Below are 17,361 nucleotides of genomic sequence, written 5' to 3'. Positions count from 1 at the left end.
ATTCACTTTGATTCTTTCGAATTATTCTTTATTGTGTCTTGTTTAACTTATAATATACAAATTCATTTTCTCATTCAACATTTGCCCACACATTTGTCATGGCGTGCTATGACCTTATTTCCATATTCCTATCATTGGGTTCTTTGTGCATCACTCACATTTTAAATTCCGAGGACGGAATTTGTTTTAAGGGGGGTAGAATGTAATGACCGTAAAATTTTGATACTAGTTAAAATAAATTTTTGGTATTTTAAAATATTTAATTTGTTAGGAATCTTGACCCCAATATTAGTTTGTTTTGATGATAACAAATATTATATGTTGTGTGTATTATGTGCTAACATTTGTTTTGCAGTATCAGAGCTATATCAATAATTATATTCAAAGAGATACTCAAGACATAGATGAGTTCAAGGCAAAATAAAGCAAAGAAAAAGATATACTTTATTGTCAAAATATAATTTTATATTTTCTTTGCTTAGAAATTTGTACAAGCCTTGATCACTCACACACATGTACACACATAGTGTTAGAACACACTAACACATGCTTAGTGTGTTGGTTAACAATAGAAATCCCCTATGTTAGCCATTAGAGTTTATAAATATTAGGTGAGTCTTAAAACATTTCATTTACACCCGTTACTAATTAGAATCTGGAAAAACTCAAAAGACCAAAGTTGTAGGTCTCTTCAAGAGCTTTCCAACAAATCTTAAATCACCTCATTCCGATATCGGATGAGAAAGTTACAGTCAAAATACTCAAATAAAAATTCCAGAATCTGTGAGTTTACAGTGTAGTCGACTACTATGCCTTGTAGTCGACTACTAAGCAATTTTCTGACTTCACAGAGTCTGTTTAGACTCAGTGTAGTCGACTAATATGACTTGTAGTCGACTACAGATGCAGTTTTTCTAGATTTCAGGTTTTGAATAAGTGACTGTTTATAGCCGTTTTGTGGACGTTAATTGGGTTTAAAATTATGTCATTTCAGAGGCTATAAATAGGTTTAAACATCAGAAAACAAGCACAAAGTTTTGCACTTGCAAGATCAAACATTTTGTGCATATTCACTCTCTAATTTTCCAGATTTTCATGCTAAGTGTTTAGAAAAAGAGAGTTTCTGATATTGCCTTGGTTTCAATCATTCTTAGAGATTGTATAGGCAATATTCAGAGAGTTAAAAGAATCCTAAGCCACTGCAGCACTTCACTACACATTCAAGGCTTATAGGATCAATTGTGTTCTTGCTTCAAAAAGGATTTCTCTCGGGTTTGAGAGGGTTGATCTCTTGGTTTAGAGATTGGGTGGCAATTGGCATGGTCTTGTCAATTGGTGTTGCAATTTGCATGGTCTTGCAAATTAGTCAGGTTTGCTTTTGATTTTGTAAGGCTTCAAAATCATAGTGGAAATCTCAAGCGGGATTTGCTTGGGGACTGGATGTACACCGGGGAGGTGGAACCAGTATACATGCTTGTGTTTGTGATATTCATTTTTTGATATTGCCATTATTTCTTTGCAATTTATAATCTACTTTGCAAACTCACCCTCTAGTGTTTAAGTGTAAAGCTTCTATAGATTTTTATAAGAGCGTACTCTATTCTTAAGGGTCACGATCCTACACTTGGTATACATAAGCAAAAAAGGACCCTACATTTGGTATCAGAGCAAGGTGACAGATGGCATCAACAAATACATCACAATTCAAAGAGGGATATTCCACACAGCGACCACCTCTATTCGATGACACGAACTACAACTATTGGAAGTGTCGGATGAAGATCTACCTCCAATCTCTTGGCTACGACCTTTGGAACATTGTAGAGACCGAATTCACAAAGCCAACCACTCCATATACCGAATGGTCAGTTGTTCAAAAGACTAAAGTGAATTTGGACTCAAAAGCAATAAATGCTATATTTTGTGCTTTGGACAAGAACGAGTTCAATCGCATGTCTACTTGTAATTCAGCCCATCAAATTTGGCATACATTAGAGGTAACACACGAAGGTACAAATAAAGTTAAAGAATCTAAAATATCTGTTCTTGTGCACATGTTTGAGTTATTCAAAATGAAAGAACAAAAAGAGGAATCCACTCACATGTGCTTCATGGCACAAGAAGATGAGGTATGCAATAATGAAGAATTATTAGATGCTTTCAATGAATTATATGAAACATTTTTGAGATTAAAGGCTTCACATAATTTTCTTAAAGGTGAAAATAAAAGATTACTTGAAGAAATTTCTGATTTTAATTCTTCTACTATTTCTAATTCTCAAGTAATTGAATTGAAAGAGGAAAATAAATCCTTGCTTAAAGAAAATCATATTTTGACTAATGAGAATGTTTATCTAAAATCAGAATGTAATGATTTAAAAATTCGCATTAATGTTTTAGATAAAGATATTTCTTCTATTAAATTAAAATATGATGATATATGTTTGAATGTTAGTAAATTCAATAAAAGTAAAGAGAATTTGAATAATTTGCTCTCATTTCAAAAATCTTCAAACAATCATTTTGGCATTGGATTTGTTCCTAAGTATTTTACAAAGAATGATTATGTTTTGAAGAATAATAATAAGAATATTCATGCTAAACAAAATAAGTATATATGGATTCCTAAGAATTTGAATATTAATGATAAGAATGATTATATTTCATCTTATATGTATGAAGTTTGCAATTCAAAGAATTACACTTATGTTAATAAATGGAAACCAAATTCCAAGTGGATTTGGTTTCCTAAGGGCTAATCCTAATGATATAATATAAAAGGGTACCAAAGTGCTTAATATTTTTATTAAGGTACCCGAGAAAAGAAAATTTTAATTAGAATTATGTTTATTTCTTTTTGCTAATGACAAAGGGGGAGTTATATAATAGAAAATTTTAAATTTTTTACTAATGCTTTGATGCAGGGGGAGTAAAAGATTTTATTTATTCATGTAGGGGGATTAAAATTTTTATATCTTAATAACATTTATTTGTCATCATCAAAAAGGGGGAGAATGTTAGGAATCTTGACCCCAAGATTAGTTTGTTTTGATGATAATAAATATTATATGTTGTGTGTATTATGTGCTAACATTTGTTTTGCAGTATCAGAGCTATATCAATAATTATATTCAAAGAGATACTCAAGACATAGATGAGTTCAAGGCAAAATGAAGCAAAGAAAAAGATATACTTTATTATCAAAATGTAATTTTATATTTTCTTTGCTTAGAAATTTGTACAAGCCTTGATCACTCACACACATGTACACACATAGTGTTAGAACACACTAACACATGCTTAGTGTGTAGGTTAACAATAGAAATCCCCTATGTTAGCCATTAGAGTTTATAAATATTAGGTGAGTCTTAAAACATTTTATTTACACCCGTTACCAATTAGAATCTGGAAAAACTCAAAAGACCAAACTTGTAGGTCTCTTCAAGACCTTTCCAACAAATCTTAAATCACCTCATTCCGATATCGGATGAGAAAGTTATAGTCAAAATACTCAAAGAAAAATTTCAGAATCTGTGAGTGTACAGTGTAGTCGACTACTATGCCTTGTAGTCGACTACTAAGCAATTTTCTGACTTCACAGAGTCTGTTTAGACTCAGTGTAGTCGACTACTATGACTTGTAGTCGACTACAGATGCAGTTTTTCTAGATTTCAGGTTTTGAATAAGTGACTATTTATAGCCGTTTTGTGGACGTTAATTGGGTTTAAAATTATGTCATTTCAGAGGCTATAAATAGGTTTAAACATCAGAAAACAAGCACCAAGTTTTGCACTTGCAAGATCAAACATTTTGTGCATATTCACTCTCTAATTTTCTAGATTTTCATGCTAAGTGTTTAGAAAAAGAGAGTTTCTGATATTGCCTTGGTTTCAATCATTCTTAGAGATTGTATAGGCAATATTCAGAGAGTTAAAAGAATATTCCTAAGCCACTGCAACACTTCACTACACATTCAAGGCTTATAGGATCAATTGTGTTCTTGCTTTAAAAAGGATTTCTCTCGGGTTTGAGAGGGTTGATCTCTTGGTTTAGAGATTGGGTGGCAATTGACATGGTCTTGTCAATTGGTGTTGCAATTTGCATGGTCTTGCAAATTGGTCAGGTTTGCTTTTGATTTTGTAAGGTTTTAAAATCATAGTGGAAATCTCAAGCGGGATTTACTTGGGGGCTGGATGTACACCGGGAAGGTAGAACCAGTATACATGCTTGTGTTTGTGATGTTCATTTTCTGTTATGAGTTGTTTATTATATTCTCGCTACTTTGATCGGGGACTCGTACCTTCGTTTGTATTTCTTGACGCTTAGTGTATTAGATTAAGAAGACGGGGTCTAGCACTTATCTCTCCTCAGTTTAATACGTCGCAGGCTTGCTTGCGTCCCGATTCCCCGGTATTTTGGGAAGTGGGGCGTGACAAATACTCAAAAAATTCTAAAAGCTACAAAAAACATATAAGCCCCTTAATAATTAAAATTGTAAAAAAACCTTGAAAATCTTAAAATTGAAAAAAATACTTTTAAAGTTCTAAAATTATGAATAACACAAAAAAATTCATAAATTACACAGAACTTCCTAAAAATCCAAAAAACGCAAACAAACCCCTTTAAAAATTAAAAATTAAAAATTAAAAACAACCCTTAGCAATTCAAAATTTCAAACAAACATGCGAAAAATATAAAAATTACAAAAAAACTCGTAAAAAGTAAAATATTACAAATAGAATCCTAGAAATTTTAAATTATAAGTAGCCCCCTAAACATCCTAAAAATAATAAATTGACCCCTTAAGTTACAAAGCTAAAAAGAAACCCCGAAAAGATTAAAAAAATCTAAAAAATTATAAAAAGTAAAAACAACCCTCCAAAAAATCAAACATTAGTCACAAACACTTCTAAAATCTAAAAATTACAATCAACCTCTTAAAAATCCCATTAAATAAAAAAAAAACCTCTAAAAAGATCTAAAAATTATAAATGACTGTTATTTTGGGTTTTTTACTAAAAATTGCTAGGTCTTAAGTGAATTAGGGTATACTTTGATCATCTGACTATACATGAATTAATGATATTAATTTTGAGGACTTTCTGCCAAAATTTGATTGGACATTTAGTTTGAGTTTTAAATATATTTGATATTTAGTTCCAAATAGTAAAAATTATTGGGGGCTTAGTGAGATTTACCTTTATGTTAATTTTTAGGGTTTCACGAAATTGCAAAAAATAAAACCCTTAGAAAATCTAAAAATGTGAAAAAGACTCTTATCATTCTAAAATTATAAATAATCCATAAAAATTGTATAGGTTAAAAACCACCTATGTGAAATCTAAAAAGTAAAAACAACCTCCTTTAAATTTTGAAAATTAAAAAACAAACCCCTAAAAGTTCAAATTTCCAAAAAAACACATGAAAATATGAAAATAACAAAAAATTAAAAAAATTTAAATATGACAAATAGCATCCTAAAAAATTTTAAATTGTATACAGCCCTCTAAATATCTAAAACTTTATAAACAAGCCCTTTAAAATAGAAAATTGCAAAGTACCATCAAGAAAATTACTAAAAAACCCAAAAAATATAAAAAGTACAAACATGCCCCAAAAAAATCTATAATTTGAAGCAAATCTCCTAAACATCTAAAAATTATAATCAACCTCTTGAAAATTTCAATAATTATGAAAAACCTCTAAAAAATCTTTAAAATGTAAACATCCGATCTTTGGGATTTTTTTTCCAAAAAATATTTTAGATTAAGTGAAAAAAATGTAAACTTATAGGTTTAATAGGGTAACAATGTTAACTTTCAGGGTGTAGAGTGAGAAGAGTTCATCGTGATTTCTTAAATTTTCAAACTTGAGGAGGATTATCTATATTAAGCTCAAATCCAAGGGAGTTTCTCAAATAAAAATAGTTGATGGGGTTTTCTTAGAGAATCTCTATATTTGAGGGGAGTTAAGTGAGGAAAGTTCAAGAGATTATTTCAAAGTTTTATAGTTGATGGGGGTTATCTACAATATGCCTAAACTTGAGAGGGTTTCCTCACCTTAAAATAAATGAGGGGGTTTTATAAAATTAATCCATTATTTTTAGATATAACGTTATAAAATCTCATTAAGTAGTAATTATAAGAAACTCCCTTTAACTTTTAAATCTTTTCAAAAAAACCCCTCAATTTTGTGATTTTGTTAGAAAATACCCCTAAAATTACGCTTTTGGAGTGATTTCTTGATAAAAATCTCAAAGTTAAAAGGGTTTTTCTGATAACCCCTAAAATATAGTGGATGTTTTGATATTTTTAAAGTTATGCGTGATTATCTGATTATCATCCAAAGTTAACACGGTTTTTTGTTGATATTTAGCATTTAAAATATTTTACTTTATTCGCATAGTTATTTGCACTAAACATGAGATATATTGTTTTCTTAATAATTTACTATATTGGAAAAATACAATATTTTACTATTAGCAACCAACTAAGTAGAAAATGTTTTTATTTTTTATTTTTTTATGACTGAAAAAGGTAGTTTGAAAAGTAAAAATTTAGATATTTAGACTTTTGAAATGTTCAATATGTATGTTAAGTCAAAGAAATTATGCATCTAAAATTATTCAAATAAGGGCTCTTAATTTAAAACTAAATTCTAACTTAATGCATTTCATTTTAAATATTTTAAATTATTCAAATAAGGGCTCTTAATTTAAAACTAAATTCTAACTTAATGCATTTCATTTTAAATATTTTATATTTCTAATGTTATAATTTATAATTTAAAACTAAATTCTAACTTAATGCATTTCATTTTAAATATTTTATATTTCTAATGTTATAATTTATAAACATGCACGAAAAGTAGTATAAATTAGTTTTAGCCACATTTAAGTTCTTCTGATGTTTTGATCATCAGATGTTCAATATATATCATTTTAAAATAGTTAGGGTCATCAACAATTGCGAGCTTTTGAAATGTTCAATAGGTATGTTAATGAAATATATCATTTCAAAAGATTTATGGTCTTCATCACTTGCAATTATTTCGACAGACTTGAATTAGAATAACTAGATCCCATCAGAGTAACACGAACCACTACGTACTAAGAAATAGAGATGAATCCTGATAGAAGTTATAATTGAAGTAGTTGAGCTAAAAAAATTCTGAATTACAAGATTAATTGTATGAAATGGAGAAGGATCTTCAAATAAATAAGAATCTCATGCTCATTAAAAAAATAAACATAATTTAAAGACATGAGCAAATCTCTAATTACGTGAAATTGTCAAAGTTAGCTATAATCCAAGTTTATGTCTTAAAAAATAACAATTCATTCTACCAAGAAAAACATACATACTAGCATAAAAATATATTAGTTAGTCATTTCATAGCTTGCTTTGACAATCCAGAACATAAACATATAGAATATAATAATATTACCTTGGAAAAATTCTCATAATTAAGATCCATGGTTTTTGGTATATGATCTTTCCTTAGGAGCCTATTAGTCTCATGAGATATAACATTAAAGTGGAATTTAATTATTAAAATTGTAAAGGGTATAAAATACTGTGAATTCGTGCAAAGATATAACATTAAAGTGGAATTTAATTATTAAAATTGTAAAGGGTATAAAATACTGTGAATTCGTGCAAATTATAAGATGAAAACAGGAATTTAATTATTAAAATTGTAAAGGGTATAAAATACTGTGAATTCGTGCAAATTATAAGATGAAAACAGAGGATTGCGATGAGAATGAAATTATTTGCATAATTTTTTTTTAAATAAAAGAGTCTTGACCTTCATGTACTATTTATTTTAAATTGTACTTAATGTGAATTGACCGTGTAATTTTGACTTTGGCTATGATAATTTTAATATTTTTGATTAACTATATAGTATATAGACAATAAATTATTTTACTTTTTCATGTGAAATTAAAAGAAATATTTCACAACTGAGTTAAGCAAGAAAATAGAACAAAAAAAAGATAATAATATTTAACCACGTGCAATGCACATGCATCTAATCTAGTATAACCTAAATAGACGGGGAGACATAAAAACCTTCTATTGTACTTCTCTCTCCACCCTCACTCTCTTTGTGTACATTTTGAATCTAGTTCATCCAATTAATTGATGAAGTTAGTGAGCATCTATTCCCTGCGAAAGCATAATGATAGCTGGCTGATAGGAGGAACAGTGAGAAATTTACATTTTTCTTGCAGAGGAGAAAATGTTCAGGTCTTTGTTACATTCAGGTTCCATATTCAAATGGAAACAGTAATATTGAGTTCTCAACGAAAAATGCCACCACAAATTTGTGTGAGAGCTACAGCGAATGAAATTTACTTTAGGAACTGGATCTCTTGCCAAAACCCCAGTTCCTTAACGTATAATGTATAAGAATGTATGATTTACCTGTAACCAATCTGCACATATCTTCAGAAAATAGAGGACTCTTATCTGCTTCCTATTCTAATTCGCTCTCGGAGACAACCTCCTCAGCAAGATCGTATGCATCTATTTCAGCAAAGTATGCTCTTTGCCTCTCGATATAATCTTGAGACATTGAGGATTGTGGAAGGACCTCATCATCCAGTATTATGTTTTGCTGTATCTGTGGAATGTTCATGCAAAATCAACCAGTTGGAAGGATGCAATAATGTGTTAGTGTGAACGTGTGCTCCAGCTTTTGGCTAAAAGCCAGCGGGTAAAAAAAAAAAACAGTGTGTGGAGATAAGGATTGGAGTCCTTGGCCAATCCCGAGTCTAGCTGGCCAATCCCGAGTCCAGCGGGATTCTTCAACAGCCCACAATCTCCTATAAATACCTATGACTACCTAGGGTTTCGTGTGGAAAAATAGTGGGGAAGTTACTCGGCAGCAGAAGTTAAAATCGGAATTGGGAACAGCGGTTTTTTGAGAAGAAAATTGCGGCGGGTCCTTTTTCGGCAGCAAGGGAAAAAGCAGCAGTTTATTTCGGCAGCAGTTTATTTTTTCTTTTTCGGATCTGAGAAGAGGAGAGAGAAAAAGAGGGATTTACAAAAGAGAGGTTTATTTCTTTTGGGTAAAAATCAGATCTTTGAGACGAGCTTGTGGATTGTACAAGTCGTCGGTGTTCTCCTTATAGTGGAATCTCCCCTCACCCCCTCCCGTGGACGTAGGCAAGTTTGCCGAACCACGTAAATCTCGTGTATTTACTGTTTTCTAGGTTGTTGGCTATTGCTTGTAGGATCCCTCAAAATTCGGTCTTGCGCTGATGAGAGGAAGAGTGGATATCTCACTTCGCTGAGATATTTCGCTACTGAGTCTGGGTTTCCTTCGCGAAACACAGATATCGAGGTTGACTTGTGCTTTTGTGACAACAAAAGCCAGGGCTCTCTCTCAGTACATATCGCTTCCGCGGCGGTGGGCGTGACTCTGCGCCCAACAATTGGTATCAGAGCCCTTATTCAGACTGGAGGTGGTAAAATTTCTGATCTGAGGTGGTGGTTGAATATTGTGTGGTAAAACACAAATAATTGTTAAAAATTCCTGAGAGAAGCGGATTAACATAATACAAGCAGAAAATGGCTTCTACAAGTAAAACAAGTAAAGTTGGTAAATACGAGATTGAAAAATTCAATGGGAAAAATGATTTTTCCTATTGGAGGATGCAGATGAAAAATTCGCTGATTTCGCAAAAATTGCACAAGGCTTTGGCTGGAAGAGAGAAGCACAAAACTATGTCTGATGAGGATTGGGAGGAGCTGGATCTGGAAGCACGAGCGTCGATTATCCTTTGCCTTGAAAGGGATATAGCTTTCTTGGTAGATGGAGAGGAAACGGCTGCGGGCGTGTGGTTGAAGTTAGAAAGCACCTTCATGACGAAGAGTCTAACAAACCGGATCTATTTGAAATCCAAATTGTATACTTGCAAGATGGAGGAGGGCTCGTCAATCCGGGAGTATATCAACAAGTTCGATAGGATCATATCGGATTTGAAAGACATTGAGGTGACAGTGAAAGACGAGGATCAGGCGCTTCTACTACTTCTATCTCTGCCGAAGTCTTATGAGAACCTGGTGCAAACATTGATGCTTGTGGGAGACAATTTGACGATGGATGAGACTAGAACGGCGCTTCTAGGGGATGACCTTCGAAAGATTGCAACCGGTGACATGACTACTGGTGGTAACAAAGAACAAGCGCAGGGATTGTTTGCTAGAGGAAGGAGCAATGAGCGAGGAAAAGGCAAGGGAGGAAAGTCTAGATCTAAATCGAGACCCCTTGCGGGACGAGCGTGCTTCAAATGCGGTGAAGTTGGGCATTTCAAGGTCGACTGTCCTAACAAGAGAGTAGGTGGGAAAAAGAACAACAACAAGACCGAGAGAAGAGAAGGCAAGGAAGAGGCGAGTTACGCATCGGAGGAAGGGAGCGATAAAGAATGCTATGTTGTTACGGGTGGCGAAGATACCTCCGGTAAGTGGATACTTGATTCAGGTTGCTCTTACCACATGTGCCCAAATAGGAAGTGGTTTACTACCTATAGGAGCATTGATGGTGGAACTGTATTGCTGGGGAATAACCATGCTTGTAAAACGGTGGGGCTCGGTGATATAAAAATCAAGATGCATGATGGAGTGGTCAGAACCCTAACGGACGTGCGGCACGTTCCCGACTTGCGGAAGAATCTTATCTCAGTGGGTGCATTAGACTCCGGTGGCTGCAAGATTGTTACAGAGAACGGAGTAAAGAAGGTTGTTCGAGGTTCCCTAACAGTGATGAAGGGTGTTCGTCACGGTAATCTATATACTCTCTCGGGTACGACGGTGACAGGAGATGCAGCGGTTGGAACTGATGGAAGTGGTGGAGACCCATGTGAGCACACCCGGTTATGGCATAGGCGGCTTGGGCACATGTCAGAGAAGGGTCTGGTTCTGCTTGGTAAGGAGGGTTTGCTGAAGAATCTGAAGAAACCTTGCATGGATTTTTGTGAGGATTGTGTGTACGGAAAGGCGCACAGGGTCCAATTCTTGAAAAGCAATCACAAGAGCAGAGGTATACTAGATTATGTGCACACGGATGTTTGGGGTCCGGCTCAGACAACTTCCAAGGGTGGTTCCAGGTATTTTGTCTCGTTCATAGATGATTACTCTAGGTATGCTTGGATTTATTTTCTTAAGCATAAGAATGAGGTATTCGAGACATTCAAGAAGTGGAAAGCAATGGTTGAGAACAGGACGGGCAAGAAATTGAAGACACTAAGATCTGACAACGGTACAGAGTATACAGACGGTGCTTTCAAGGAGTTCTGTGATCAGGAGGGCATTGTTCGACACTGGACAGTCAGGTCAACACCACAGCAGAACGGGGTCGCGGAGAGACTGAACCGAACATTGCGGGAGAAGGCAATGAGTATGCGATCTTATGCTGGATTGGGCAACGAATGGTGGGCAGAAGCGGTGGCTACAGCATGTTACATTGTGAACCGTTCTCCACATTCTACACTAGATGGTGATACACCCTATAGGGTGTGGTCAGGGGAACATGCAGATTATGAGAGGCTCAGAATTTTCGGATGTACCGCCTATTATCACGTCAACGAGGGAAAGCTTGACGCGAGGGCTAAGAAGGCGATATTCTTAGGGTATGCGAAGGGCGTAAAAGGCTACCGCCTTTGGTGTACAGAAGATTCAAAGTTCGTGATCAGCAGGGATGTTACCTTTGATGAAAAATCCATGATTGCTAGGGCGCCCAAGGATGATGGTGTTGGGACTGTTGGGACTTCAAAGTCCCAGGTTATTGAGATAGAACCTAAAGACCAACCAGGTTCTAGTCATGTTCAAGTGGGAAATCAGGTAGATGATGAGCTTGAGCAGGAGGAGGTTCCAGGCAGGAAATACACATGCACTACAACAATAAGCAGCTCGAGGATACTTTGGCTTCCACTAGGCCAATCGCGAGTATACAAGCAGGGTAACAAAAGCTGGGGGCTGATCAACCCCTGAAGCACTATGGGCACGTTAATTTGTTGAATACGCACTCTCGGTGGAGGAAGATGAGCCGGTCTCCTTCAAGGAGCTATTCGAGATAAAGATAGCGAGAGTTGGTTGGCTGCGATGGAGGAGGAGCATGGAATCTTCTTCGGAAAACCAAACATGGGAAGTGGTCCATTGCCGTAGGAAGAAAAGCTATTGGTTGTAAGTGGGTTATATAAGAGAAAGGAAGATTCTTCAGAGCTCGGTGTACACGAGAAAGGCGAGGCTAGTGCTAAAACGGGGTTTGCACAAAGAGAGGGTGTGGATTACAATGAGATCTTTTCTCCGGTGGTGAAACACACTTCTATTCGGGTGCTATTGAGTATTGTTGCTCATGGTGATCTTGAGCTGGAACAACTCGATGTTAAAACGGCCTTCTTGCACGGAGACTTGGATGAAGAGATCTACATGCATCAATCTGAGTGTTACAAGGTTGAGGATAAGGAGCATCATGTATGTCGCTTGAGGAAGTCACTCTATGGACTAAAGCAATCTCCTCGGCAGTGGTACAAGCGATTTGACTCCTTCATGCTAAAGCATGGGTTTTCCCGAAGCGATTACGATTGTTGTGTTTACATTCAAAAGCTTCGTGGAGGTGATTATATCTATCTCCTTTTGTATGTGGATGACATGCTTATTGCTTCTAAGAGCGGGGTGGAGATAGATAGGTTGAAATCTCAACTTGGTAAAGAGTTCGAGATGAAGGACATGGGCGCTGCTAGAAAAATACTGGGTATGGAGATTAGAAGAGAGCGGGCGAATCGGCGATTGTTCTTGAGTCAGAAGGGCTATATAGAGCGGGTGATCGCGAGGTTCGGGATGCAAAGTGCTAAGTCGGTGGCGACTCCATTGGCTCCACACTTCAGGCTTTCAGGTAAACAATCTCCCACTACAGCGGAAGATAAGGCACACATGGAGCGTGTTCCTTATGCTAGTGCAGTTGGCAGTTTGATGTACGCCATGGTGTGTACACGTCCAGATATTTCACAAGCGGTTAGTGTGGTCAGCAGGTTCATGGCGAATCCGGGAAAGGCGCACTGGGAAGCGGTGAAATGGGTCCTGAGGTACTTGAAAGGTACCGCGGATACGGGTCTGTGTTTTGGTGGAGATACATGTCAGATTGACGGGTTTGTTGACTCTGATTATGCGGGTGATCTAGATAAACGGCGATCTACTACTGGTTATGTATTCAGGATACATGGAGCTCCAGTTAGTTGGCGATCGATGTTGCAGGCTACATTGGTACTTTTTACTACAGAGGCCGAGTATATGGCCATGGCGGAGGGAGTGAAGGAAGCATTGTGGTTGTGGGGTCTTCTAGACGATTTGGGGATTGAGCAGGAGAACGTGAACTTGTGGTGCGACAGTCAAAGTGCGATTCACTTGGCGAAGAATCAAGTTCATCATGCTCGTACCAAGCATATCGATGTCAGGTATCATTTCGTGCGGGATGTCATAGAGGAAGGTGATATTTCTCTCATGAAGGTGCACACGAATGAGAATCCCGCAGACATGTTAACCAAGGTGGTCACAGGTAGCAAGTTTAAGCATTGCTTGGACTTGCTTCATATTAGCCCGTGTTGATTTGCCCGAGAGGACATGGCCCTTCGGGGCGGTGATGGGGTGAGGTGGAGACTACGATGGAGAACAATCCTAGAACTACGGTTAGCTTGATCCCGGTGGAGGGTACGTAGGCAGCCGCGGTAAAGTGGCACAGCTGGTTTGGCCTGGTTTTTGGAGTCCAGCGGGATTCTTCAACAGCCCACAATCTCCTATAAATACCTATGACTACCTAGGGTTTCGTGTGGAAAAGTAGTGGGGAAGTTACTCGGCAGCAGAAGTTAAAATCGGAATTGGGAACAGCGGTTTTTGGAGAAGAAAATTGCGGCGGGTCCTTTTTCGGCAGCAAGGGAAAAAGCAGCAGTTTATTTCGGCAGCAGTTTATTTTTTCTTTTTCGGATCTGAGAAGAGGAGAGAGAAAAAGAGGGATTTACAAAAGAGAGGTTTATTTCTTTTGGGTAAAAATCAGATCTTTGAGACGAGCTTGTGGATTGTACAAGTCGTCGGTGTTCTCCTTATAGTGGAATCTCCCCTCACCCCCTCCCGTGGACGTAGGCAAGTTTGCCGAACCACGTAAATCTCGTGTATTTACTGTTTTCTAGGTTGTTGGCTATTGCTTGTAGGATCCCTCAAAATTCGGTCTTGCGCTGATGAGAGGAAGAGTGGATATCTCACTTCGCTGAGATATTTCGCTACTGAGTCTGGGTTTCCTTCGCGAAACACAGATATCGAGGTTGACTTGTGCTTTTGTGACAACAAAAGCCAGGGCTCTCTCTCAGTACATATCGCTTCCGCGGCGGTGGGCGTGACTCTGCGCCCAACAGTTAGCGATGTAGGAAGCAAGATAAATATTTCTAAGAGAAGAAAGCAAGATAAAGATTAAAAGAGAAAAGATGATAAACAGGAGATAATGAAAAAAAATTCATACAATGATTGTCCATCCGGATTAAGAGTTACTATAGTATTTTTGCACCCTCTACTCAAATCTACCCAGAAATAATTGTGTCACCAGATTTCTATTTTGAGTTTCTACAAGTAAATAAAAATTACCAGCACCAAATACCCAAACTAACATCTCAATAAAACGGATTCCCTAGCATAAGCCGTGAATGGTATTTTTGCAACTACAATATTAAAATATATGACTTTCCTTAGGGAAAAAAAGAAGATAAAGGTATATAAAAATATCATACTTTTCCCTAGGGACTAATAAATTCAGGAGCATTTTTCTGACCAGACTGGTGTGGATATTGTTATATTGATTAGCGGAACAATTCAGGATGGTAAATGGATAATTAATACCTAGTGGTAAGCAATGCAGGCCGACACAAGCTTATTCCCTATACTAAAGGATTGTTAAATAAATGTTAACAAATATTTTATCACAATATAACAAAAAATTTATGAGTGCATAAGAGGATATCAGAAAAACTAGATATTCAAGGTTCAAATCTTGAAGATATGGCCTATAGTACTGAACTTAATTTCTTGAAAGAAGGAGAAGCAGAAGACTAACAGAAATACGAAAGACAGAATGAATGTGAGCCAAGCCTGAAATAATATATGATGCATATTTCTGCTCTTTAATAATCTTCCTTGGGATTTTCTTAAAAAGTAATCTCCCTTGGGATGTCTAGAATAAACAGTCAATGGTTGGATTAAGATGGTAATTAACGGTAAGCAATGTACTCATCAAAATTGAAAAAAGTGAAAGTTGAATAGTAAAATACCTTCTTGCTTTTTTTATATGGGATTGAAGATGTACTGACCATAGAAACACCTTTACTTCCAGCTTGGAATTTACCCCTATGAAAGAAAGGTCATCTTAGGTCAGTGCATGGAAATCTATCAGAATATTTCTTTAATTCCAAAATATTTTTCTGTCATCTAATTTTTTTTGCACTAATGAGCCTTCTATATCCATACAGACAGGACCTATAGACTCACATGATGTAATATTAGAAACATCAATGGCATCGTGGAAATAACTAGCTATTAAATGTGAAATGTCAAAAGAAAAAACTGGTTTTGGTAGAGAATTGTAATTCAGTTAAAATTATCTACTCAAACTTTGAATTTAACATGTTAGCATCCAAGTCCAAAGAAGTCTGAATACAAACCAGTGACAACAAATAGTGGCAAACCAATGCATATTAATCTTTAATAAATAGTACAACAAAATACTAATTAGAAGCAATAATTAAAGGATTAACCACTGTTGTGTAAAAAGTGCATTGCATACTAAAACGGCACTTGAAGGTACCTACATTCATAAACAAGCCACAGCATTCCAGCCTATCGCTTGTGCATGTTTTGCTACTCATCTAAGACAATAAAAAGCAAATACAGGACATACCCAGTAGTTCTGACCCTTTCACCTGAGGGATGGCTGAATGCCCCTGACGCAGCAGAAACCTTTCCCTTATCCCGAATTCCCTCAGTTTTCTTTCTTGCATGAACAACAGAACTCTTGGATTTGTCTGAATTGATAGCACCTGCATCTTTAAGAGGAAACCAGATAGCTTAGAGGTACTCTCAGCAGCGTATCCCATACATTAAAAAACTACAGAATGCTTGGATTTGTCCAAATTGATAGGTGGATTGTAAAGAGGAGGAGCTATTTAAATACTATAAGGTAAAACTAAAAAGAAAAATAGCCAGGTACAGAGCTAATGGAATTGTTCTTTTCCTTAAGTCCGACTTCAATGAATCAAGCAACTAGTACACTCAAAAGTTCTTGAAAAAACGAGGTGCTAATCACATGTCTGCAAACATGGTCAGAAATCAGCAAATCCTCCCGTTTAAACATTCTCCCAATTGTGAGTTAAGGGTAAAGAGGGTCGTCACGAATTTAATCTAATCCAATGTTATCTTCATTTTAAGATGCACCAAGAAAATCATGTCGAGATTCGCTACACTAGATAGTCATAAGCATATTCAACTCAAAATCTTGTCATCAATGCCAATCGCTAGTCAGGCAATACTAAACTAATAATCCTTCCTACGAGGAAGTCAAAATGGCTCAAAGAATCACAAACCTTTGGTTAGCCCATTCAAAAATATATATATGAGAAGATCATAGATCCTGAAAGATTCAAGAACATTACCAAAACCCTAGCATACGAAGCTGAGATCAGAAGTTGTCCACAAAGCATCCCCAACCCTAACTTGTTCATCGCGCGCGCGCGCACACACACACAAAACCCTTAAAATTCAAGCAGAAGAAATTACCCAAATCAGACGATTTATCTTTAGCGGGACGATCGGAATTGGGCGTTCTCCGGTGGCTAGGGTTTTTGAGTCTTCCTGATGAAATGCTGGAGCTGGATCTAGAGTCGGAGACATAGGCGAGCTTGGAGCTCGAAGAGAGAGCTGATCTTGGATCCAAGGGTTTGGGCTTGGGCTTGGGCTTGAGGGTTAGGGCAGAAGAGGAAGAAGGCGAGAGGGATTGAGCGTTGGTGAGATTTGAAAGGGGAATTCTTTTGGAGATTCCCGTTCGATTCTGGCGGAGCTCCATTTGTTGAGGAGCTGGTTAGGGTTTTTTTTTCCTTCGTTGCTAGTTTTCGAGTATTTAGGGGGTTGAGGAGAAAATGGCGGGAATTCTCCACGCCCGCGCAGGCGTCGCGAGAGTGTGAGTTTTTCCGTTATGCACCCCCATATTATAAGTATTTTTACATTCATCCTCCAATTTTATTGTAAATGCTATTTTTTATTTTTTTTTACCTTCAATCACTAAATTTATTTGAACACTCAGTAAAGTTAAAAATTTAGG

At 36.4% G+C, this 17,361-nt stretch overlaps 1 protein-coding gene across 2 annotated transcripts; it reads right to left on the bottom strand.

Annotated features, from left to right (window-relative positions):
* Window positions 8,211-17,137, bottom strand: LOC109851002. Of its 2 annotated transcripts, none has more exons than XM_020421103.1 (4): window positions 16,821-17,137; window positions 15,946-16,090; window positions 15,320-15,395; window positions 8,211-8,628 (listed from the first exon to the last, which is right to left on the bottom strand). In XM_020421103.1, the coding sequence occupies exons 1-4, from the start codon at window positions 17,104-17,106 to the stop codon at window positions 8,482-8,484; spliced, it is 654 nt and encodes a 217-aa protein (XP_020276692.1). In that variant the 5' UTR covers window positions 17,107-17,137; the 3' UTR covers window positions 8,211-8,481. The 2 variants fall into 2 exon arrangements, with proteins under 2 accessions (XP_020276692.1, XP_020276693.1); XM_020421104.1 differs by having other exon boundaries at window positions 15,946-16,084.

This window comes from Asparagus officinalis, chromosome 7 (genome assembly GCF_001876935.1).
Source record: "Asparagus officinalis chromosome 7, Aspof.V1, whole genome shotgun sequence".
NCBI classification, from domain to species: Eukaryota; Viridiplantae; Streptophyta; class Magnoliopsida; order Asparagales; family Asparagaceae; genus Asparagus; species Asparagus officinalis.
Note: the sequence above shows the minus strand (reverse complement) of the source record. Positions and strands in the feature narration are given on the sequence as shown.

Excerpts from the sequence above, each read along its gene's own strand:
- LOC109851002 (XM_020421103.1), bottom strand. The coding sequence starts at position 17,106 with ATGGAGCTCCGCCAGAATCGAACGGGAATCTCCAAAAGAATTCCCCTT. Across the intron at positions 16,091-16,820 it reads AGATAAATCGTCTGATTTGG|ATGCAGGTGCTATCAATTCA; the intron begins GTAATTTCTTCT and ends TTCCTCTTAAAG. Across the intron at positions 8,629-15,319 it reads CATATAAAAAAAGCAAGAAG|ATACAGCAAAACATAATACT; the intron begins GTATTTTACTAT and ends AACATTCCACAG.